This window comes from Gobio gobio, assembly GCF_949357685.1.
Source record: "Gobio gobio genome assembly, chromosome: 2".
Lineage (NCBI taxonomy): Eukaryota > Metazoa > Chordata > Actinopteri > Cypriniformes > Gobionidae > Gobio > Gobio gobio.
Genome location: NC_137098.1, coordinates 39653122 through 39679147, shown reverse-complemented (window position 1 = coordinate 39679147; position 26026 = coordinate 39653122). Strand labels below are relative to the sequence as shown.

General features: G+C 38.1%; 1 protein-coding gene across 2 annotated transcripts in view; it reads left to right on the top strand.

Moving 5' to 3' along the window:
* Positions 1-26026, top strand: part of lmbr1 (limb development membrane protein 1) — a 49591-nt gene that overhangs the window by 12769 nt on the left and 10796 nt on the right. For both annotated transcript variants that reach the window (XM_079810796.1, XM_079810797.1), the window contains exons 3-12: positions 1747-1786; positions 2132-2271; positions 2931-3034; positions 13536-13662; positions 13769-13837; positions 14662-14726; positions 14815-14887; positions 19272-19361; positions 23350-23426; positions 23567-23644. In XM_079810796.1, coding sequence (XP_079666922.1) covers positions 1747-1786; positions 2132-2271; positions 2931-3034; positions 13536-13662; positions 13769-13837; positions 14662-14726; positions 14815-14887; positions 19272-19361; positions 23350-23426; positions 23567-23644 — 863 coding nt within the window. The remainder of the gene's footprint in view (positions 1-1746; positions 1787-2131; positions 2272-2930; positions 3035-13535; positions 13663-13768; positions 13838-14661; positions 14727-14814; positions 14888-19271; positions 19362-23349; positions 23427-23566; positions 23645-26026) is intronic.

Below are 26026 nucleotides of genomic sequence, written 5' to 3'. Positions count from 1 at the left end.
TTCAAGATAGGAAGGCATGAAGGCACGTCCGAATCTAATGTTAGCTTCACTTCCTGTCTCATGAGAGCCCTTCATCTGATCGAGTTTTGAAGGCAGCATATGTATCTTTCGCTGCCTTTGATATCCCACAATCCTATGTGTTCCAGTCTGTGACAGTTGAGCTAGAAAAAAAAGATGGCGTCCAAAAGTTGTGTTTGCTGGTCAGTTTGTGTGTAAATGTATATTTTTGACTGACATTTTCCACTTCTGATTTATAGAAGTCTGTCCGAAATCAGTTTCATGAGGTGCCTTCATGCACAAACGCTGCCTTACAAATCATAGTCTGATAAGGCAGCGAGGCAACAAGTCAGCTGTCTAGGTTTTTGGATATTTCCTACAGAGATACACAAATTAAAATAGTCTTGCGGTTTAATATTCACAGACATTAATCCATATTGCGATGTGATTTTAAGTTTACTGACCTACTTTGGATTTATTCAACCAAAATGTGACAAATTTCATGACATTCCTCGTTATACAGAAAATTACGGTTTTATTACTGGATTCCGTCTGTGTTTTTCGACTTTTATATAGATCAGTGGTTAGCACGCTTTTGATGTGAGCTTAAAACCTGCGGGGATTAGTAAAATTTTGTTCAGACTACAGGCACTATTTAACCGGAGCAAAGTAGACGAATAGACGAGTGAGTCAGTCATGTGGAAAATCAGCCAATTCCGATCCCTGACCGGTCGATCGGTGCATCTCTAGTTTTCCAATCATATGATTGACTCTCACAGGTTGATAAATTCCTTCGAGTTCTTCAGATTTAATCAAATTCCCAGCTGACAAAATAACAATTTGATTGCTTGCTGCACACTTTTAAGGGGTTTACTCCTTTTACTCCACAATGCAACACCTTATTGTAAAGTTTTGAGGTATGCACATTCCCTTGAGCATCATCCAACTTAATAACTCAAGGAGCTGCCACCTCCAACCTGTCCGACACAAATGGTTATGAGGACAATTTTAGTTCTTGAGCAGGTCACATTTAAAAGTGGCATACGTAACGTCAGCAAACTCCTGTGGAGAGCATCGATCACATAAAAAACAAAAAAAATCTTAATCCTTGTGTCTTAATAAAAGAACAGATGAGCTGAGATGCTTTTTTGAAGCATGACTGTAGAGGTAGATGACCCCAGGCCTCATATACAGATGATGACATAAGAACCCGGAAGACTAATTATTGGAAGGAACCAGCGCCAAATTAGACTTTCGGGTTCTGACATCATACCTACACCACTCTGATTTTGTTACATGCTTTCTGTCTTTTTTCTCCATCTCTCTCACCTTTTTTTTTTCTTGATGCCATTTTTCAATCCGTTTCCCTCCCCGTTACTCTCTAACCTGCTTTGATTCTTGACAGCCTCCATCTGGCCGATTCATCGTAAAGGTTTATTCACATGTTTGTGATTTATGATTAACCAGTTTTCATGTAGCTTTCAGTTAAATGAAGAGACATCATGCTTTAGACTTATTAAACCATCTGTCACGTCCCTTTGTCCTCTGTAGCTAGAGCTATTTGTCGCAAGTTCACAGTAAAGGACTTAACACTAGATTTAAAAAACAGCTGGCTGACACTTTTTCATGGATAAAGATTGTCAGACATCATTGCACTAAAGCACTAGTAGAGGAACATAACCTTTATCAAAAATAAAGCATTTGTGTCTGGTTTATTGGTTGATTTTTATGTTCTCTTATGCCTGTCAGATGACCAAGAAGATGAGGATGCAGTTGTCAACAGAATATCGTAAGTATAATAATATTAAGAGCCATTCTTTATGGTGTGCTAAAAGGATCCTGCTATATTAATATCAATGAAACTTTAGTTTAACATTTTCTTATTAGATGTTCCTTTGTACCGTGAGTCGTAGACACGTGTTTTCATCATGTAACACCACATTATTATGCCATGATCTTAAATGTAAAGATAAAACTGATGAAAATTGTTAATTTAATTAACATAATGCATAAATAGCATGCTTTTACTAACTTTTTACTTTGTTTCCCCTTTTCTATTTATTTGTATTCCCTATCCTTCCTTTCCCTTCATTTCCCTTTCCTTTCCCTTTCCCTTCCTCCCTCCTTCCCTCAGTATGTACCTGTGTACATTCACATTGGCAGTGTCTGGAGGGGCTGTCCTCCTCTTACCATTTTCTATAATCGGTAATGAGATCCTGCTGTCCCTTCCAAAAAACTACTACATACAATGGCTCAATGGATCACTCATTCATGGCAAGTAACTTTTTAACTGTATTTTTACATGTCACTTTAGTTTACATAATTATACACATTACATGCCTACATAAGGTTGTACCCTATTCGTCTGTCATGCATTTAGTGACTTTCACAGACTTTTGTGGGAATTAAATGTTACTTTTGTGCTGCTAAAGGTCTAATTTGTTCTACTTAAAACGCAACTTAAAAGTTAAATGTCTGTTACATAGAAAAAGTTTAGCAAAATGACTTAATTTACTGGAAAATATATACAATATCATTTTGGTGTTGAAAACAAAAATGAAGACAAAAGTCCATACTCCTCCCTTTTATAATCATTTAATAATTTAAATATTTTTCTCCTTAGTTTCAGCCTTGGCCACAAGGTGGTGTCATATGTCTGTTATTTTTGCAGATGGTTTCTCTCTGCAGCTTTTTGGTTTTTACATTTGAGGTTTTTGAAAAAAGTACACATTTAAATTATTGAACATTTTTAATTTTCTTCATTGGCTTTGGTGGGAAAAATCTGTGGGATGGATTTAACAATGGCATACAGTGTTAAACCACACTAACTAAAAGCACAAACAAATTCGACATAATATTTACTGAACAAGGGATGGGGGATGTTTTCCAAATGCTGTTTTGATTAACAGCTGAATTGATTTCTCTTTGTTCAGGCCTGTGGAACCTGGTGTCACTCTTCTCAAATCTCTGTCTGTTTGTGCTGATGCCTTTTGCCTATTTCTTCCTGGAGTCCGAGGGCTTTGCTGGTTCGAAAAAGGTATGCGTTCATGTGTGTTTGTGTGTGTGTGTGTTCTGCAAGCTTGAGGCTTTGTGTTTATAGAAAATGGCCAAGGACACATAAGAGACTAAAGATATTTGTACACATTTGTACATACCAGTACTCCCAGCACACCCAAGTTTGTGCACTTACTCCCCCTTTACTTACCCAAACACACACACGGTTTTATGTGTGACCATTCTAATTTCAGCCTCTCCCCCACCCTAAAAAAGATAAAAGTTCAAAAGCTGAGCAGTCTTATTTCTCCAGCTCATTCAACCTTATGTTATTAGTCACTCAAAAAGGGGTGTCATCGGTGCTCATAGAGGCCATAAACCAGCAAACGCACACCATCACAATAGAGCGTGCAGATAAAAATGAAAGGGTGGGAGGGAATGCATCACGTTGCCCTCTGTCTTACTCTCATCACAGTTTGAAGTCGCTCCTGGTTTATGTCCCTTCTGGCAAAGCTACATAAAGATTAGTTGCTACTGTAGTTTATGAGGGCTACACTCATTTGTACGGGAGCAAGGCGTACTGCTTCATTTTGTCTCGTTTGCACCATGACTGTTTCTGGCCATTGATCAACCAGAAACACAGGAGAAAGGGAAGCACTGCTTTATGTTGGCCTACACGTCTCGGAATGACCAGTGGAGCATATGTGTGTGCGTGCGTGTAGCAAAAAGAGAGGAAATGATCAGAAACTGCCGCTTGTATGAAAGCCCCCTGCTGATACAGGGAAGGGTTAAGTCGTCAACCGCAGAAGCCCATAAAAGCAAGATTTCATGTTTTCTTTTTAAGTATAAAGTCAAATGGCCTGCTTGTGCCAGTCTCCATGTTAGATGGTTAAACGGGGACGTATATATGGCAAATTACATTCAGTCACTGGAGGAAATGAAACTGGGTAGTTTGTTAAAAGCTTGTGTGAGCTGTAGCTGGTGCGTTTTACGGGCCAGTGTTTGTATTAGTACTTCATCAAATGTAATAAACAAAACCAACAATATCTGTGGGGAAGAAAAGTGTGTGCCTGGACTACTTCTTTTTTTTCCCCTCTATATCCACTTTCTCTGTGTATTTAACTGCCGGTCAAAAGTTTGAAATGATTACTATTTATTTATTTATTTATTTAGAGTGTCTATTTACACCAAGTGCAAATAGCGTGCCAAAGGGTCGCATTTTGCGACAAAAATTTGAGAGTGTGCGACTGAATGTAAAATTCAGTCGCACACTCTCAAATTTTAGTCGCAAAATGCGACTTGTAAATTTGCCTGCTGTCGGTACTGAAGAAATTAAGAAAATACACTTACTATTTATAATTGATAGACGTTATATCTGGCAAATTCTATCTTTGCCAGCCGTTTCTATACGAGATAATATTGAACCATTTGTCCGTGATGCATTTTTGCTATTCGCAATCCAGAAGAGAGAGAGCGAGCGAGCTCTCTCACGTGGAGCTACAGCGAACACAACACCAGTCAGCTTAATGAGTGACGATGGCCAAGAGAACTACACATAAGTTTAGTCTGCTTAAACTTTAGGGATGTGCTCTGATATTAATCTAATTTTATTTTCGATTTCCGCTTCCAAGAATTATAAAAAGAAGATATGAGGTGTTCCGTCGAGCGTGACATCCTGTCATTTCTCCCTAAACCTAAACTTAACGTCAGAATCAGTGATTGTGTAAACTGCAGTCTCTACTGTTGCTAAACTGCGGGATGTGTTTGATAATAAAGAGCTATTAAATGCACAATAATCCGCGCAAGAGACGCTGTTTCCAACTTCAAGGCGGCTTATGTGTGTGTGCTGTGAAATGGACCGACTTGCACTTTATATTTTAAGCTTCGTGTGCGCGTCTAAACCATCAAATACACAACAAATAGCCTGTGTCAAAATGACCGGATTGGAGAGTAGTTTCTTTAACAGTTCTTATCTTAAATGGCCGTAAATAGTTTGGAGAAATAGGAGAATATGATATTATTAGTTCTGCATTCGGTCTTAAAGGGGCAGCGTCTAATAATCCTGCTGACGATTGAGCCATTAATTCGAATCAAACAAAAGACAAAGAGAAAAGAGAATCTAATTAATCGCACATCAGATTTGGCTGAGAAATGACTCCCAAAAGATAAAGTCATTATTGTGTAAAAAATCAAATAGACATTACAAAAAGTAGCTTCTGAAAGAAATATGTTTGGGGAACTATACATTTAATGTTTGTTTTTATTAATATGGAAATAAAATACTCTAAATAAGAAACTGCCAGTAGATGGCGGTAATTGTCTAATTGAGTTCATTCATTCATTCAAACGGCTGATTCATTCATTCATTCAAATAGCTGATTCATTCAAGACAGGAGTGAAGTTAAGTTCTCTTTATGAAAATGGTAAATGTAAATGGTTCTCTTTATGGTCCATTGGATCATTGGTTCACCCGATTCGTTCAAAACACGGATTCAGAATTGAAACGTCACTGTGTTCTGAGTCGGAGACGAACAGGTCTGCTTTTCTTTATATTTTCATCGGAAAAACTGATCAAAACAGACAAATATTGTGTCTAAAGCAACACAATATTAACTTAATTTTTTTTATGAAACTTATATAAGACCAGTATCGCATTTGCACTCGTGCTATTCTGGTCAGTAAATCATAACTTGTGTGATGTTGCTCATACTGTATATCATGATGCAAGTGTGAGGGCGTTTTCACACTGGCAGTTTAGTTCGAAAAAGGGGACAGTCCACATGAAAAATTGGTAATGTGAAAGCGGTCATGTGGACCTGGGTGAGCTGAGCTCAGTGGTACTGAATTCGAGACTGCCTGAAGGAGGTGGTCTGAGTTCGGTTGAATAACTTGCGCTCTACTGTGCCGCGATTCATGTGAATGTGAACGCAACACGGACTCAGGTGCGCAAGAAAAGTAACCTGTGCATGCGTTTTTTTATCAGATGACGATGTATTTAGTTCAATAAAAACACATATAAGGCATGATAGTGTTGATGATTTGCCTTGTATACGAGCAAGAGGGAGCCTGCAGTGTATTCACGCGTAGCACCAGTGGGAACAATCTCGCTTTGACGCGGACCACAACAAATGTGCCCAGTGTAGAAATGCCCTTTAGACTAAAACGGGCATTTTTGCTGTATACCTTGAATTTTAGGGACATTCTAACTGCATTCTATAGGCTTCATCACACAGTGAGTTGTTGGCCTGCATCATATTCTTCATCAATTAACTGTATGAAATGTAAGATGACCTAAGTAGGTCTGGGGCGGGGCAAGTGCGTTAAATGCCTTAATAATTTTAACGTGTTATTTTTTTACTGTAGCGAATTAATCTAATTAACACGTTAAATCGACAGCCCTAGTGTAAATATAATAAATCACTATTTTCACTTAGTATGATATTTCACTTAGTAAACAGCATCTACAGCAATTTGCACTTTGTAAATATTATAAATACTATTTGTAAATTTCATCTATCGCTTAACAAATTTACATTTTCACTTAGTGTAAATATCATCTATCTATTAGTGTAAATTGCATCTTAGTGCAGATAGCCGCTGCCTTATTTATTTAATAAAAAAATTATGCTTTTTGAAGAAGTCTATTCTGCTCACCAAGGCTTAAAGGATTAGTTCAATTTTAAATAAACTTTTGCTGATAATTTACTCACCCCCATGTCATCCAAGATGTCCATGTCTTTTTTTCTGCAGTCGAAAAGAAATTTAGATTTTTAATGAAAACATTCCAGGATTTTTCTCCATATAATGGACTTCAATGGGCTCCAAATGGTTTCAGTACAGCTTCAAAGGGCTTTAAACGATACCAAACGATACCAGACGATGAATAAAGGTCTTCTCTAGCGAAACGATCAGTTTCTGCGAGAAACCGAGCAGTATTTATGCTATTAGTTTACCTCTTAACTGACAAACGTTACCATCTCTGAGCTCCGCCATAACTTCTGCTGAGTGAGGTCAAAATACGAATGTGGTCATAGATATATCGATCATAGATGCCTCATTCTATGCGTTAATGAGGCATCTACGTATACATCTATGACAATGCTCGCATTTTGACCTCACTTAGCGGAAGTTATGGCGGAGCTCAGAGTTGATCACGTTCGTCTGATAAGAGGTAAAATAATAGCATAAATACTGCTCGGTTTCTCGCAGAAACGTATCGTTTCGCTAGATAAGACCCTTATTCATCGTCTGGTATCATTTAAAGCCCTTTGAAGCTGTACTGAAACTGTAATTTGGACCTTGAACCGTTTGGAGCCCATTGAAGTCCATTATATGGAGAAAAATCCTGGAATGTTTTCATCAAAAACCTTAATTTCTTTTTGACTGCAGAAAGAAAGACATGGACGTCTTGGATGACATGGGGGTGAGTAAATTATAAGCAAAAGTTTATTTAAAAGTGAACTAATCCTTTAATTTATTTGGTCATAAATATAGTAAAAACATTAATATTGTGAAATATTACAATTTAAAATAACTTGTATTGTTATAACTTTAAAATAACTGTTTCAATATGAATATATTTTAAAAAGAAATGTATTTCTGTGATGCAAAGCTGAATTTTCAGCAGCCATTATTCCAGTCTTTAGTGTCACATGATCCTTCAGAAAAATCTAATATGCTGATTGGGTGCTCAATTATTATACATTTTTATTAGTGCTCGGATAGACTATTTTTTTATTTGTAACTCTTTCCCCGCCAGCATTAAAAAAAAAAAAAAAAGTTGCTAGCCACCGCCAGGGTTTTTGATCATTTTCACAAAAATGTAATAGCCCATAGAATTTTTTGTTGTATGAATATCTGCATGCAATATATCAAAAGAAAGAGAAGACCATCTGCTTTTAAACAAAAAATGGCATTCTTTTTTATCAACACTTAAATATTGGTTAGTAGTAGCGCCCCCTAGCATATAACAGTGAAAACACAGAAAATTCTGTTTGGCGGGGAAAGAGTTATTAGTATTTCACAATATTAATTTCTATTGTATTTTCGATCAAATTAATACGGCCTTGGTGAGCATAACAGACTTTTTCAAAAACATTAAAAAAAAATCTTGTATATATAAAATATCTGGCAAAAGCTTTATGCCTGGTACACATTCTACGATTTTGGCCTGTCCCAGGCGAAAGATGACCAATCGTTCCAATTTCTGTGGTTGTTGTTTCTAAACCGTTTTTACGTTCTTGCGACCAAAGATAGCCTACGATAATTTTCTGATAGTCTCAGAAATTTAGCATTATCATCTCACTGTGTGATTGCTGCTACAACCTACTGTGGACTAGCTAATCAAAATGCAACATTAAATGGCGCCTTGATCAACGCGACATGGCGCTGAAACTTAAAACTACTTACCTCAAGCTCCATCTGCAAAATTGGGTTGCCAAGTTGGCCTCTTTTCCCTAGCCATGACTGTGTCCATATTCTCTTCTTTCGCTTCGTCCTCTTTTTCAGCGCACATAAAAGCCACATTTGCCAAAGTGCGATTCATCTTGCTCTGTTTGTTTACCACTAGCGTATGCTGATGTTTTATTCTTCTATACTATCTTGTGTCGTAGCCTACGATTCAATAAGTGTCATCATCGTACAGTCTACATGCATGTTGTACCCGAGTTTATTAGATTCATGTTGTACAGTGTGATTTGTAATGATCTTATAGGATTGCCAAAATCGTCTGTAGCAGGCATCATAAAGTTGCTTTGGATGGAAAGATGCATAGCCTAGGCCTGCAGTTCTGATCTTGTCCAACAGGTGGCAGGATTAGAATTTCAGTAAGCCTGAACCTCATGCCTCAGTCAGTATCGCATAAAAAAATAAACCTATGAGTAGGTACTTGTGACCTCCTAACTCAATACGATGCACCTGGGGATAGGACTAATAAAATATATTGGTTATCACTATGCCAAAGCAAGGCTCTTAACTTAACTGACTTAACATAATGATCGTGTGTGTGTGTGTGTGTGTGTGTGTGTGTGTGTGTGTGTGTATGTGTGTGTGTGGACTGGTAATCCCTACGTTATGGGGACAAAATGTCCCCACAAAGATGGCAATATCCGAAATCCTCGTCCTTGTGGGGACATTTGCTGGTCCCCATGAGGAAAACATTGTATAAATCAGACTAAGTGATGTTTTTTGAAAATGTAAAAATGCAGAATGTCTCCTGTGATGGGTAGGTTTAGGGGCAGGGGCAGTGTAGGGGGATAGAATATACAGTATGTACGGTATAAAAACCATTACGCCTATGGAAAGTCCCCATAAAACATGAAAACCCAATGTGTGTGTGTGTGTGTGTGTGTGTGTGTGTGTGTGTGTGTGTGTGTGTGTGTGTGTGTGTGTGTGTGTGTGTGTGTGTGTGTGTGTGTGTGTGTGTGTGTGTGTGTGTGTGTGTGTGTGTGTGTGTGTGTGTGTGTGTGTGTGTGTGTGTGTGTGAGTGACAGTCTCTTCCTTTGTAGTCTGTCCACAATAGGACTGATATTTATTTTTGAGATGTGATTCTCGCTCCCAGGCTTTGCTTGCTAAGGCCATGACACTGTGTATTTACTCTGCCTGCGCCCCATTCTATACCCGTTTCTATGACAACATATGAGTTTCTCTATTTTGACGGGAAAAGGCGCAACACTGGATTGGATAATATCCTCCATAGTCAAGCCTTAGAAAGCGTGAATGTTTGCATGTATTGAGATGTTTCTTGTGAGGTTTACTTGAATGCAAATGAATGTGTGTTGACTGTTCACTACCATCAGCACTGTTTGTGCTCTATTGCACTGGGTGCCTTGACGTGGATTTTAGTGTGTTTTAGTACTTTTAACAACACATTTGAAAAATGATTGCCTGTTTCCCTTTTCCATTTATTTCTGAATCATTTCTGATTTTCTTGGCTTTTAACATCTTGCTGTTTGTGCTCTTGACAAACCCCAGATTAGTTCAGAAGCCGTTCTCAAAGGTCTTATTTGTTAGACACCTCATGCTAACAAGAAAAAGATGGTGACTGTAGGAAGAGGGATAAAAAGAAAATAAAACACACCCACAAACTTCAAAAGTACTGAAGTGCCTTCCTCAAGTCATATATCCTGTTTTCTCGTCATTTTGACGGGCTTCTAATGTATTAGTCAGATTGGCACATCAATGGCCAGTGTGTGTGTGTCTGTGTGTGTGTGTGTGTGTGTTGATATACAGTGATTCATGTCCCCCTGCGTGTTCTGCGCTCTGTTTTGTGTCTCTGACACTGCTCACGGTGTAGCAGGCTTAAAGAGAAGGTAATGACTACTGTTCATGCTAAGCCTTTATTGATGAGAGTTAATAGTTCATGGAGGGGAAATCGTAATCGACAGGGAAAACACTGCATGTTTGTGAACGTATCTGTTGTTCGGTCTGTTTTGCATGGTCAGATCAGTTTTAAGAATTTTGTCTAACTTTTGTAGAGGTTTTTTTCTTCTTTGTGAAATCTCTCTCTGTCTGTCTTCTTGAGCTTGACACGCAGTCATGCACTAATCTTTGAGAACATTTAAAATGAAGCCTTTTTTATATTCCATTTATGCTTGTTACACAGACAGTCATTTTGAGAATGAGGGAGAGAGAGAGCAGTTTGTGACCCTGACGCTGACTGAGGGTGTGTAAGGTCAGGGAGAGCCCTCTTAGGTGACTCAGACCAACAAAACATGCATAAATGCAAACATTCGTTTTTCCATCTATTTATATCTCTCCCCTTGTCTCTCTCTCTCTCTCTCTCTCTCTCTCTCACTAACACACACACACATTTCTTGGAAGTCAACCTGGTATTAGCAGCGGTCCGAATAGAGTATACTGCAGTGTGTGTGTATGTGAAAAAGTGAAATTGTGTGTGTGTGTGTGTGTGTGTGTGTGTGTGTGTGTGTGTGTGTGTGTGTGTGTGTGTGTGTGTGTGTGTGTGTGTGTGTGTGTGTGTGTGTGTGTGTGTGTGTGTGTGTGTGTGTGTGTGTGTGTGTGTGTGTGTGTGTGTGTGTGTGTGTGTGTGTGTGTGTGTGTGTGTGTGTATGTGTGTGAAAGGACTAGATGCTGAATATTTTAGAGTTACTATATTAGGCAGTGCTCACATTTAGATGGGCAAGAGTAGAAGAGCTCAACCCTTCTCTGCCACATCTCGCTCTCCTTCTTAGAGACCAGAATGGTTGCGCCTCACTTTTAAAACTCTTTTCTTGCCTATATTTGTTTTCTTGCTTTCTAAATACATTCAGAGGGCTTCACTAGTAACTAAGCTATTTGAATAACCATGTGACATCACCTTACATTTTGTTGTGTTTTTTTTTTGTTGTGGATTTTCTGTGTAAATTATTGGCACTGTTTTTTTTGTGACGCATTCATTCACTGTCAAATATGAAAGGTTCAAAATCCATTGAGGGGAGTCTAATACGAGGCAGATGTTGTTCATCAGGAAGTCACTTGGAGGTGCTCTAGATTCTCTTAATGTCAAGAAAAGCTGTGAACTGCTGCACATACACAAAGTGCCTTCAGGACAGAGACTGAGACAGGCTTGTATGAAGGATGCAGGAAATGTAGACGCTTGAAAATGTATGGAAGGGCCAGTTGGGTTTAAGGTGAAGGGAAAGGGAAATAATCTCAATGGGTTCAGTCAGATGTGTAATTGCTGGATTAAATGACTAATGTTGCACGTGCTTGCAGATAGGGCTGCACGATAATGGCTAAACTGATGATGACGATTATTTTGCTCAAATTATAATTGCGATATCAGTAAAAAGGGGTAATGGCACATGGACTTCATTTATCCAACTATAATAGCTTCCTCACACAGGAAATCAATAAAAAAAAAAACAATAATTAAAATGTTCTTAATGCATTACCAAACTGGTAAACGTGAAAAAGTGAAATTCCTAGTATTTATTCCAATAATTCCAAATTATTTAATTTTGAAATCTGTATTTTAGCACTGAGGTTGCACGGACGGCATTTATGGTCAATCATGTTTGAATTTATTACTGTTCGTCACAGAGAAGGTTCACTTGCAGATTTAGTAGCAGCAAATTGCACAGGTGGCCTCGTGAAGGAACGCAGACTTGGCTGTATTACACTTTCATTTAAACAGAATTTCACAATGGACATTGCTAAACTCCAACATACATGTTTGTCAGTGTTGACAAATCGTCAGTGCTTTTTTGCAGCACAGAGAGAGCGTGTGTGCATGGTTGCCAGATTGAAATAAGTAAAGTAAAACACTAGCCAGAAAATCCCAATTTGGGGGATTTGTTCTCTTGACGACCTGGCAGCCTCAAGCAGGAAAGATAGTGGAGGCGTGTTACCAATGCAAGATAACAGAAATGTCTAAATAAAAATAAATAAATAAATAACATTTAAGGAAAATCAGCGGGGCAAATATCGCAATGAATATTGTTTGTTAATTGAGAGAAGTAGAACACATTTTATTGCAATTTAAAATACGATTAATCGTGCAGCCCTACTTGTTGTTTTGTTATTGTTGTTACCATGATACTTTTTTTTTATGATTCTTTAAAAACAAAGTTAAATTTTTTTTTATTTTTGTAAATAAAAAATAACAGTCTTTACATTGATTAAAAAGTCACAATAAAGACAATGTAATGTATCATTGCTAAATAAAAGTTTGCTTTACAATAAGGTCACATTAATGTTAACTAATATTATCTAACAATATACAATACTTGTATTACAGCATTTATTTGTCAATAAAAATACAACTGTTTATTGCTAGCTCATGTCCATATTAACAGATGCAACTTTTGATTTTAATAATTTATTAGTACATTTAGAAATTAACATAAACTAAGATGAATAAATGCTTTAGAAGTGTTTATCATTCATATATTAGTTCATATTAATTAATGGAGTTAACTAATGTTAAAAAATGGAACCTAATTGAGTTTAAACCTAAAAAGTTTTGTTTAAAAAAATCTTATTGACCCCAAACATTTGCTCTGTAGTTTATGTGCGTGTTTTCTGCTCAGTGAAAGATTGGACTCATCACATTCACCAACAACATCAATATCAATATCAATATCTAGGTTCTGAGGAAACAAAGCAAATCAAGAGTGGAGTTAAATGCCACACATCAGGTACTTACTGACCCAGAAAAAAACTCCTAATAGTTTCCAGATGAGCTTCTGGAGTTAATCTCAGACAGTAGTAGCCACCTTTTTCATTTTAGCTGCAAACTCTGACCGGACATGGTAATAACAGTTAATATAAGTGTGCGTGTCAGTGAATGAGGGAGGAAGGTCATTCGTTTCTCTGTGTGTCTTGTGACCTATTGTTGTGTGTGCGTTTGTGTTGGGAAGGGGGCTTGACATTTAGTCAGTGTTATAGGGAAGTCCCGGGGCTTCCACAGCTAAATTTCCAATTAGAGCCTCATTTACACCTGCTGATCTGTGTGTGTGTGTGTGTGTGTGTGTGTGTTTCTGAATCACTCTTGGCTACAGCCATAAGTAAACTAAAACATTAAAGAGGGTGTTTGTTGGTTTCAGGGCATAAGGGCTCGAGTGCTGGAGACATTTGTCATGCTCTTTCTGCTGGGTCTACTCATCCTGGGCATTGTATGGGTGGCATCTGCTCTCATCGACAATGATGCGGCCAGTATGGAATCGCTCTACGGTATCTCTTTTAAACCTCCTCCTGCTGCTGTGGATGCATGTATGCAATGTAATCAGATATGTATTGATCTGTGGTTTACTGTGCCCATCTTGTTCTCTTGTTCTAGATTTATGGGAGTTTTATTTGCCGTACCTCTACTCCTGCATCTCTCTGATGGGTGGCCTATTGCTGCTTAGTAAGTTCACAGGAAACCAAGCTGTCAGTGGACAATGCACAATTGCTTCCGCATTTAGCCCTTATTGGCCACCATAACTTCCAGTGCAGACCAGTGCATATAGACATTGTGAGCAAATCTGGACAGTGACAAGTCAGTGTTTGTAGAGTGAATGTAGATAATTAGTTTTTCTTTGAAAGTTTGACATTTGAATGTTTTGAGTTTAACATAATTATAATTTGCTGTGACCGACAGTTATTCGAAATATGACAGAAAGACTTTGCTACAGTTTGCTAAGGGAGAACATTATACCGGAAGAGTTTGTAAATATGCAGGCAGTTGATGTGCATAGAGTTCATTAGGGCAGGGTGATTATTTTAAATATTTATGACATATTCATGATTTTGCTGCCAATATAAAATTTAAGCAACACTCACTGTGAACGAGACGATTGATTTTTACATTCATGTGGCATTTAAAACCTTTTAGTAAATATCTAGGTAAATGTTTTATTCCTATGTATTGTTGTATTGGTGAATAATATATAATGATTAAATAATTTTGTTCATTTAGTGAAAACTAGTGTGGAAAATATAACCTAATAAGGTTTCAGAGCTAAAAGGTGCATATTAAAATGTCAAAATGGCATACAAAGCTGAAAATGATCAAGACATGATCTCCCATGCTGTCACTCAAAATACCCTTTTCACTTGTTTCACCCACTGTTACAGCAGTTACATAAACATGAGCCCTTTAGTTCAAAGGGTGCATTTATACTCTTGCCTTAGAAAAGCATAAATGAGCGTGTGTGTGGTTTAAACCAGCTTCTTGTCTCATCTCATCAGTGTGTACTCCAGTGGGAATGTCACGCATGTTCACAGTGATGGGCCAGTTACTAGTCAAACCCACAGTAAGTACAATTACACTGTATGTGTGTGTATTTAAATATCCACTCTATCATTCTCCCTCACACCCTCTCCCTCTCTTTTTCTGTGTAGATTTTAGAGGATCTGGATGAGCAGATTTATTGTATACAGCTGCAGGAAGAGGCCCTGGAGCGTAGACTCAATGGTGAGCGTGTTTGTTTTTTGTATGGTGGTCAAATGCATTGTATAATCTCTTTGTAATCAAGGTTTAGTACCTGTTTGGGGTTTTATTTCTGTATGAACTGAATGACAGCGGATTATTTGCATCTGTATCTCCTTTCATTTATTCTGCTACAAATCTGCCAATGTTTTGGTGAGGTTGCAGGAAAAGCAGACCATTAATTGAGTGCTATTTTACTTTTTTGACAAAGCATCAATTCACCACAGTAATAAATGGTGGTGTGCAAAAGCCTTATAACAACTATAATTACTACTAGTCATAAATAGACAGTTTTATAAAGAGTGACTTACAATCAACCACAACCTGAGGATAAATGCATTACTAAAAACACAATGGTCATGTTTCATGGCTCAGCCTGTCCAGTTTAGGCTGAGCCACTATGCCACATCATGACACCCAGATAATATACCATATTATTCCTTATACATTTATAATCCTTATACTAATATTCATATTAATCCTTAAACATATTGCTCTACAATTTTAGTTTAAAAGAAAAGAGGATTCAATTAAATAAAAAATATAGCTATCTCCCTTTGTTGACCCGCTTCTGTTCTAATAGAATTATGTCCCTGCTTACCTTCAACTCCCTCCCATTCCCCCTCTTGTATTTGAGAAATCAACAAAACTTTTTTTTTTTTTACTATTAGTATCATGTAACCTAAACAACTAAAAACAAACAATGAATAAGTTGCAATGTGGAATTAATTGTGCAGGGCTTTCACTGTTGGGTTGAGTACCAGCCTGAGTCGGATAAATCCTCTTTTTCGTGTGTGTGAGTGACTGAGTGAAGAACGACGCACAGTGCTTACGTCGAATGTGTTTAAGTGAATACTCACCAGGCACCAGGTGGGCATAATTACATTTTCTATATCTACTATGCTCGTCCGTGTTCCACTCCGAGTGCGCACAGAAAGCATCCTGTCATTCAGTTCTCTTCCGCAGCTTCATGTGCTTTTAATATTTATTTTTTACATCAAGCACATGCCGCTCTGCATCCATCTTCATCCATGTTTCGTTATTAATAACTTAAAACCGTATCGTCCACTGAAAGCTGCACAGATTATCATAAATACAACACATTTATAAGACATAAAATATCTCTGTGGCAAAAGCGAAAGTACCCGGTGAAATGTTTCGAAGTGTCTCTTGGCACAGCAGAGCACCAGTTTCCAGTACTTTTTTTTATATAGCCTACTTTTACATTTTCACTGCTGTTCTAAACATTTTTGCGCCATTACCACAAACAAGCTACAGAGCTGCTTGAATCTGAGAGTGCAGGAGCTCAAGGATTGCTGTCATGACACTCGCAAACCGCACTGAACACGCACTTTGGCCGGTACAACTTGAAATGTATTCTTAACTTGTCTTTTCATTAACCTCGGTAGGTACAACAAGGGAATTGTAATTGGCTGCTATTTCTGCAGAAAGTGTCTATTGTTGTGTCGACTTTTTTTTGTTTTATCGATCATTTATTGGTAAAGGATGCAGGACCTGGCGAGCCGCATGATTTTTGTCAAAGAGCCAGGTGTAGCTACCGAGCCATAGGTTCCCGGCTGCTGCCCTACACAAACATCCACACAATGCAGGAAGTGTTTAGGCTTAAAGCCAAACTAGACTTTAGCTTCAACTCAAGCACGCAACAGAGTGTACAGATGCCAGTCAACATAGACCATGTGCTTTTTCTATTGAATTCACGGAGGTAAGCTAGATCATCTTAACTGATAGTACCCAGTTGGCCAAATCCCATGGATGAATTTCAATAGCCTCTCATTTGGTTGTTTGGTTCTGTAGTGTTAGCACCAAAGGCAGATTTGCTTTGAACACCTGATAAAATAATTGTAATCTGTTTTAACGATTTTTGCTTTTTTGTGATTTTGTTGTTTGATGTGAAGCGCAGTGGCAGTCAATGTGATCGGGTGACAAAAGGCCACTAGGGATGCGGAATGCAATTTTGGCAAAGCTTAAGAACTCTGCCTTATAGGAAGATCTCGCTCAGGCGTTAAGGAGAGGACGAATTTTACCTTATCAGGAATTTAAGGAATTTTCGTTCTTTTCTTCTTTTGCACCGTAAATAAAAACCTGAGGTGAGGTTGAGGGGAAGAGAGTTCAAGAGGAAACTGTCTACTTTGCTTTACTCTCTTATCTGTGATCTATCTAATAACAATTACCCAACTGACTGTAACTTCATTTAGATACTGCATGCCTGCACACGCTCTTGCAGACCTTTGATATGGGCTAATTGATAAGCGTGTTAGTTATTCCATTGATCCAGTAATCTGCATCTGATTCGATGAGTTTCAATGTCCTTAAATTGAGGCCATTAATACAGATAACTCCATTCGGTGTCTATGTGGTCTATTTTGAAGTATTATTTTGAATGCATTCATGTAGTTGTGTGTGTATATATTGCTATGTGTGAATGTCATGTTGTGTATGCATTAACGCACTTGTGTTTATGCACTGTGAGGGAATCTGTGGCTGTGTGTTTAGGTGCATTTGTCTGAGTGTATGCTTTCATATTAGCCTTGTTGCAGGCATTTGTTTGTCTTCTGTCTTGGCTCTGGCTATGCTTTTCTCTGTTGCCCAGATGCGCAGTGGCAGGGTGACCTTGCAAAAACTCTCTTCGGTACCGGATGGCTCTCTGCTTTGCATAATTACCACTGACGTAATGCAGAACCGGCTGAAGTTTCTTTAGAAAACAATGACATCATCTCCTTTTCCTTTTGCTAGCATCCCTCTACTGAGTTGCTGCTGAGCAGCACCTTTATCACCTTAATTGAAGGGCTATAAGCAAGAATTTATTCAAGTGTTTCCTACTCTTCTTGAAATGAGGGCCGCAGCATTTTGGAAATGATTGACTAATGCTGATTTCAACAAACTATTGTAATTATTATTCCATAAAACACGTTTGCCAATAAAGGACTCACAGATGTCTTACCGTTGTTTCTCTCACTTTTTGCTCACCTCATATTAGCCCTTTAGGGCAATTGTGAGCCATGTTTGGCAGAGCAATCCATTCCTTATCAGCTAGTAATGACATTTCCGATTTCATTGTTTCGGTTTGAGGGTACAGATTTTCCCTAAAAATCACTGGTATGGACAAGTACACGATTGGGAACACACCTGCTGTGTTATTTTTTTCTTTTAATAGATATCTTTATGAACCTGAACCTCTACCAGACAGGGTGTGGTACAATCATCATAATAATATTCACGTTTTGATCAAAGTGATTGACTTCTCAGCCCCATGTCGGTGTAAAGATGAAAGATTGTGTTTTTATTGCACGCCAGTAACGGTGTAACACTGAACTAATTGCTGCTGATCTGCCAGTGTGTGTGTCCCCCGAGGCGGTGCAAACCAATCCTTTGCTTTGAGGAGCAAACGAACCACTGAAACAGGCACAAAAAAAAACACCCGAATCAAACGGATAAATGAGAGCTAAATGAGACAGAAGTCTGTGGTTTTCCTGGAGAACCCCTTTCTGGTTTTGCCCTCTCACTCTCACCTTCTGACACACACAGTCAGTGTTTTGAAGAAACCTCAGTCCCCTCTTCCGTCAGAACCAGTTGCAGCATGCACACGTCTGGCCTAGACCCAATATATATTTCAGTTTTGACGCTAATACAGCATTTGCGTAAAGCCGGATGCATAGGCCATCGACACATTCGCACTAGAATCTTTGACCAGTGTCTGTGCTATTTCTCTCCAGAAGTTATGACCAATAAAAATGTAGATTAAAAAAGTGACCCAAAAGTATCAAACACATTACTTTCCATAAAAGATAATGATTTATGTAATTAATCACTTTTTTTAACGCATTAAATTACTTTTCAAAGCATTGTTTTCCAGCACTGTTAACCACATTTGAGATTGCAGTTGTGTGGTGCTCATGAGATTTAGTTAATTGTTGCAGTTGTTGATAGTGGCAGAATAGAACATTTCATAGAAATGTTCCAATATACAATAATGCTGAACTGTGGAGACAAACCTCCTGCAGGGCATTGAGCTTGGTCTCACTTCCTGGGTCTTCAGATGTTGAACTGCAGATATTGGATCTCCACTCCATGAATGTTTTTTTTTTTTTTTTTTTTAAGTAAATGTCTTTTTTTTTCTTCTTTTTTTGGCAAATCGTGTGATATATTAAGTATGTACTTGAGTAAGGGTAAAGATAACGTTCAAACAACTGATTTATGTTCACATCACTGATATTTCCTTGCAGTTTGATTATTTTTACAGTAGCTATTAATAAGCCAAGATAAACATAAAGAAAGTATTTTTCTTTCAAAAGTATATTGTTTCAATACCCTTTCTCTTCCGCTCTTTCTGTCTTTGTCTGTCACTCAGGTACGATGTCAAACTCTTATTTCCATGGAAACTCTCAGCACCATCTCTACAAAGAGCTGGACAACATTCGCAATCAGAGGAACAAACTCGGTGAGAGATGTTTTAAACAACGTTTAATTAAACTAAATTGAACCATGATCAAGAACTGTCAGATTCAAATATGTGTAGGCTGCAATATCCACTCATAATAATGTTGAATTGCAAAGTGTGTGCATATTTGAATGTGAACAGTCATTTGGAGTGGGGCCAGATAGGGTATGGCTGTATCATTTTCGACGTCAGCCTGTGTTTTGGGGTATTATAAATGATTCCAGAGAGACAAGCAGTTGGAAGGAGAGGAGGCCACAAAGGCACTTAGGATATTGCAGTGTGATGCAAACTTTATTGTGGCTGTCTCTCCAAGTGCGGTCATTAATTTAGAGGCAGCATGGTGCATATGCAGGGAACCCTGCCAACCTCAGTGCCAGAGCAGGATCAGAGCGAGAGATGTTGAGAAGGAGAGAGTAGAGGACAGAGCGGCACAGGAGTGACAGACACTGAGATAGAGAGAAGATACTCTAATCTAGACCCACTTCATGAGTGGAGCAGGAGAAGCCTTAATGTGTGAGGTTTTCCATCACTGTTCTGAACTATAATGAAACCTTCGAACTACGGACATATATGCAGGACTGGCCATCTGGAGCACCGGGCGTTTTCCCAGTGGGCCGCTGGACAATGTGGGCCGGCTTGTTGCTATGTAAATGTATATGAGGAATGAATTGTAGTAAAATTACGGAGCCTATATCCTTCTATCAGCCCAGACGCACGGCCCACTTGAGGCAAAACTCTAATCTATTTAGCCTGATCAGTCTCAGTGGTCTAAAAGTGCTCGTCAATGTCAAAATGTTTGAGATATCCAATCAAATCGAAGGGGGCAGGATTTATTGTCCACAGAAACGAGCAGCACTTGAATGCGAGCCAAGGTAAGATAAACAGCAGAACATGACGAGTCAATACAGGAATATTTCTCAACTGCTAACGATGTAAAAAATGTTAAACAACGGACATTCATTTCCAGGGATGCAAACTACTGCTGACCTTTTACTGCTGAATTTCTCAGATTTGAATGCCTTTTACGTTATTCGTCACACAATGCACAAAGAAACATTAATTTAGCAGTTTTCAGCAAATCAGAGGGAACGTTTGTGTATCTGACTCAGGCTTTCTTTAGTAATTTCACAATCATTTGAAAATGATTCATGAAACTCAAAATATATTTCTCAAACGTAGGCCTACACTACATGGTAAAACTGGTAACTTTCATATTCTAGTAGCCTATGTCCCATGTAGGAAAGTGTCATATACTAAAATAAATATATAATTTGCTAGTTGGTTCACATGCATTATTTTACACACTGGCAATCAAAAGTTTGAAATAACTAAGACTTTTTAAAAATGTTTTTGAAAGAAGGCTGAATTTTAAGAAATATGAACACAATTTCCAATAGCTAGTTTTCTATGTGAATATATTGTAAAATGTAATTTATTTCTGTGATCAAAGCTGACTTTTCAGCATCATTACTCCACACTTCAGTGTCACATGATCCTTCAGAAATCATTTTAATATAAATTAATTGTATTTTTCATATAATTTTTAAACTCTTTTCCACAAGCTCTATTCCATAAAATGACAGATGTCAAGGACACATACTATAGCCACTAGAAAGGCACTATAAAACAGTCCACATTCTGCACTATATTCTAAGTCTTCTAGACCATAGCATTGTATATGGACTGATTTTATGGTAGGTATATTAAACTTCAGTGTTTGGAAAAGAGAATTCTATTCGCCATGTGCACCAGGAAAGACAAATTATAACTTAAAGAAGTATGCCAATCATTCATTATAAGCATTTCAATAAAAAAATGATATAATTAATACATTTTTCTGTGTAAATAGCATCTATATGTTAGTAAGTGGTGTTTAAAATTGCTCCGTGCATAATGAGCTGGTGGGTTTATGGTGAGGTATGTTGCAGACCGGGTGTGATGGGCCGCTTTGTGCCAGAAAGTCCAGGGCCACTTTTTTGCCTGAGTCCGCCCCTGCTTATATGTAGCCTTAATTCAGTATACCTAATTCAATAACACCGAAATAACTGGTAGCTGTTATTTCAACACACTAATGAAATACAAAGCAATAGATTATCATAGTAGTTACAGTCCTGTATTTAAGACCTTAATAGGGTCACATTTACAAACATTTCAGTTAATTAATGTAGTAACAACCAAACTCTCACACCCGTAAATTTTCAGGACTCCAAACCGCATTCTCGAAAAACCTGCACTGTGTGAACTGACAGGTGTCCTGACATTTCATCCTACCTGTCAGATTGTCCTACCAGGCTGTGCATGCACATAACAATTATTTAATATTTATTAAAACAATATTTTCATTGTTTTAAGGGTAGGCTTAGGGTAAGGGTATTTATGGATGTTAATAAAGTCTCAAACCACAAGAATATGATGCTGGTAGCACAATCTGACAGTTAGCATTTTATGCTGTCGAATTGTGCTACCTACTATTTTAATGGGAGATAGCAAAAATCTGACACAGTAGGACAAATCGACAAAACACCGGACTGAACAACTAGTTGTCTGTCAAGTCATACATTGCAAGAGCACCATTCTGCGCTGCACAAATGTGTGTCTACCGGGAGTTTTCTTGTGTCTGCACGGTCATTTACAGTGGCAGAGATATGAGCTGTGTGTCATCTGAAGGTTTTAGATCCAGTCACTGTTTCTCCACCGGAGTTGTTCCCGTCGGTTTTGTGTTCTACACGTAGCTCAAATGCTCCGTTCTCCACACAGAAATAAAAACTGCTGTTGGTTAATGAAGATTTGATTGATGATCTCGTGGCTCGATTGGACTCTTGTTGCGTCAAAAGTGATGAGACTTTTCAGTTTTATTCTCTGTCACTATGGTTACTGATAAGAGAATGCAGGCTTGACACTCGTTACACGTTCATACAGACAGTATTCGAGACGCCACTGTAAGTTTCATTTGTTAAATTTAGTTAATGCCCTTGGTATCATGAACTAAAATGAACTCTACTTTTACAGCATTTATTAATACATAGACTGTAGGGTATTTTAACATTTTCTTTTAAGTTATTTTATGTATAAATGTAGTTTTATGTAATATTAATAAATTCGTTTTATGAATGTATTATGAACAAATATGAATCGGGCTAGTAAATTGCTAGTTTGTGACACTAATGCAATAATTGACGTTAATACATTGAAACTTATTGTGAAGTTCTACACTTATGAATAGTGTCCTTACTTTATATCTTTGTTAATTGAAAGAAAATGTATTAAAATCTGTGAATTGTCCCGTCGATTTTAGGCAATATAGGGTGTGGCCTGTGTCCCACCCACCACCTTACAGGACACACCCTAGTCCTAACTCAAGGTGCTGACTTGGGGTGAACAGCCCTCTCTTCCAAAATAGCCAGCAAGTCCCGCCCAGAGTGCTGCACCAGAGCTAGGAGCCAATACGACAAAAAGGCCAATTCATCACAGATTTCGTATTTTCAAATAATTATATCTGGGTATTAGTTTTGCTTTGTCATTTGAACGTGTATTTGACATTGTTTCATTACAAATGTAACTATATTTCCGATATTAGCATCTTTAAAAAAAAAAAAAATTGTCCCATCGATTTTTGGCAATATAGGGTGTGGCCTGTGTCCCACCCACCACCTTACAGGACACACCCTAGTCCTAACTCAAGGTGCTGACTTGGGGTGAACAGCCATCTCTCCCAAAAACGGCAGTAAGTCCCGCCCAGAGTGCTGCACCAGAGCTAGGAGCCAATACGACAAAAAAGCCAATTCATCACAGATATTCTGCATTAAACACTGTTCACCTTACTATAGTTGCTCTTTATCTCAGTGTTTAATAGTTTTTTTTCTGTTAGACACTGAATTGAAACGTTGCAATTTTCTGAAAGTTAGTTCACATTAAACTGATGCACAGTCAGTCAGACCGTGTTCACACTATGTTCACTAGAATTGTTTCTCTCATCCCTCCGTCATAGAAAGGAGAAAGAAGGCCTCAGCCTGGGAAAAGAACCTCCTTTACCCCATAGTGATGCTGATCCTTCTTGCTGGAACGGTACGTGTTTATTTAGACTTTGCAGGGTTGAACCTCAAAGCATGTGACTTGAGGATGCAGTTTATTTTTCATAAGTTGGTTTTATGTTTCTTTCTGCTGTTTATAATGCTTATTCTTGTTTTTATCTGTGCTGCTTGCAGGCGATTTCTGTTCTCCTGGTTGCTCTGAACATTGTGTACCTGCTTGTTGACGAGACGGCTATGCCAAAGGGTTCTACGGTAAGAAAAATGCAAGTCAACAAACTTGCAAAGAAAACCAATACTCAGCTTTTCTGGATTTTTCCCTTCACTTGTTGCCTCCCCTCACTACTGTTGTGTCCTGCTAAAATCATGCTTTGCGTCAACACAAATTGAATTCCAGATATGCTCAGGTGTGTGCTGGAGAAGAAAAGGCCGGTCGAGATGTGTATCATGTCGCTGCTGTTTGATGCTCTTTATCAGAGTTGAGCTCCCGTCCGCTCTGCTTGATGTCAATTCAAAAGCACTCACGCACTGTACGTGTGTGAAACTCTTCACACAGACCTCAGTTGTCTTAACTGGGTGTTTTTAGTACTCGGCCGAAGTCCTTTCAGCCAAACTGCTGCAATGAAACCATCATTTAACCTTTGTGAACAGTGTCAGTTTTCTCTTTTGACAAGGTAATTACAAGCTACGGCTGGTTAAATTTGGGTCCAAGTCAGTTTACCATTCATTTGAGCTTGGACAGGTAAATACTTAAAACAGGTCCATGGGAACCGTTACGTCATTTCCTGTTAAAAAAAAAAAAAAAAAGAACAGCGCTTTTTTCCTTCCCTCCATACAATGATGTTTGTATCTCACCTTACTTCACCACTCCCACCTGCTGTCCTTGCTTTGCACATTTTTCTTTTTCTTCCCACAACAAAGAGAAGGCAGATCCCTTTTCAGGCCACGGTTTGATAGTGTTGAGCGGCTTTATGAGAGTGCCCGCTTCACATTCTAATTATTTTATTAGTGTCGATATTTGCCTTGGCATGATGCTTGACTGAAAATCCCCCAAATTACACTTGTCACAGTGTTCAGAGACGAAGGGCCCTCTTGACAGGCTGGTTAATGGTTTATGCGTTTGATGAGCTGGACTGGTGCCATGCTTAAGATCTCATGTAACCACGACAACCCAGCAGCGGTGTCTGTACGTCTGTTTGATGGTTTTTACGTCGGGTTGGGATGTGGTGGGGGGTGGGCCAGCATTCCGCAACATTCTTAAGAGAGATTGATGCGAGTTAAGGTAACTAGGTTAGCGCAGAGATCGTCAGATAAGGCAGGGTGTCGTAAATGTGGCTATGAGGTAAGGAGATCTAATGCAATGGCACTGCTTGCATTAAGCTGTCTGATGCACTGTTGCTAATGACTGCAATAAAAGTCTTATTGCTGTCACTCCCCATGGATTCAGAATTATTGTCGATGCTAAAAACAGCCTCATTAATGTCCGTTTCTCATCCGAACTCATATCTCACATGTCATACGGAGCAGAAGGAGTGATGGAATGAGAAACCAAATGAGCGGGAAAGCAAGAGATATATCATATGTCTCTTTTTGACCTCTGAAACTCTGACAAGAGTCAACACATGACATTTAGCCCCTAACCTGTCAGTAAACACCTTACTAAAAAAAGAGAGAGAGAAAAAAAACAACAAAAAACTAATCATGGATTATACTTTTTTTCATTCTCTTATTATCCTACATCAGAGGTAGCTGAGGCACATCAAAACATGTAGTGTAGTTAGAACACACCTGATGGAAGGTAAACACACAGATCTCCTTAAACTTACTCAATCACAGGTGTTAAGCAGTGCCAACAAACACCTGACAAGGCTCTGAACAAAAAAGGAGATTTGAGATACCTGTCCTGTTCAATAATATCAGTCAGTTTATGGTTAAGTTAAATGACAGTCAAGGATGGATGTGGAGTGAAACTGTATGTGTGTATATATATGTGTATATATAACATTACATTGACTTGCATTAACCTAGACATTAACCTAACCTAGCTGTTATTACAAAAATTGTTGTTCATTGCTAGGTTATTAAACCATGCAGTTAATGCATTTACTAATATTTACAAAATTAAACGAATTGTAAAGTGCAACGCTTTACAATAAGTTTAATTATATATACATACATACTACATACTAGAACTGCACAATTCTGGTAAATTGAGAATCCAAATGTTTTGTTTAATAAAGATCATAATTCTCCCACGATTCTGAATGGACAACTAAACAAAATAACATTTACTAGAGGTTCTGACAACATGTTTATTGCTGCAGTCTATTGTGAAAATATTGAAATAATTTGAATGAATTTTGAAAAAGAAAATTGGTTTGAATAAATGATTAAATGACTCAATCAGCATTTTTTTTTACAAATCTCTTGAATGAATGATTCAATGACAAATACATTTTTAACAGTCAATGTAATTAGCAATGTAATATATACAATATTTATTTGAAGTGTTGAGTTACTTTCAAATGGTGATTTTACTTTATTTTGATCACTACTGTGGACGTCAGTGTTTATATCTGAACTATAAACTTTTATCCCGGTACTTATGTGATTTATTTATTTAACCAGGAAGGTCCC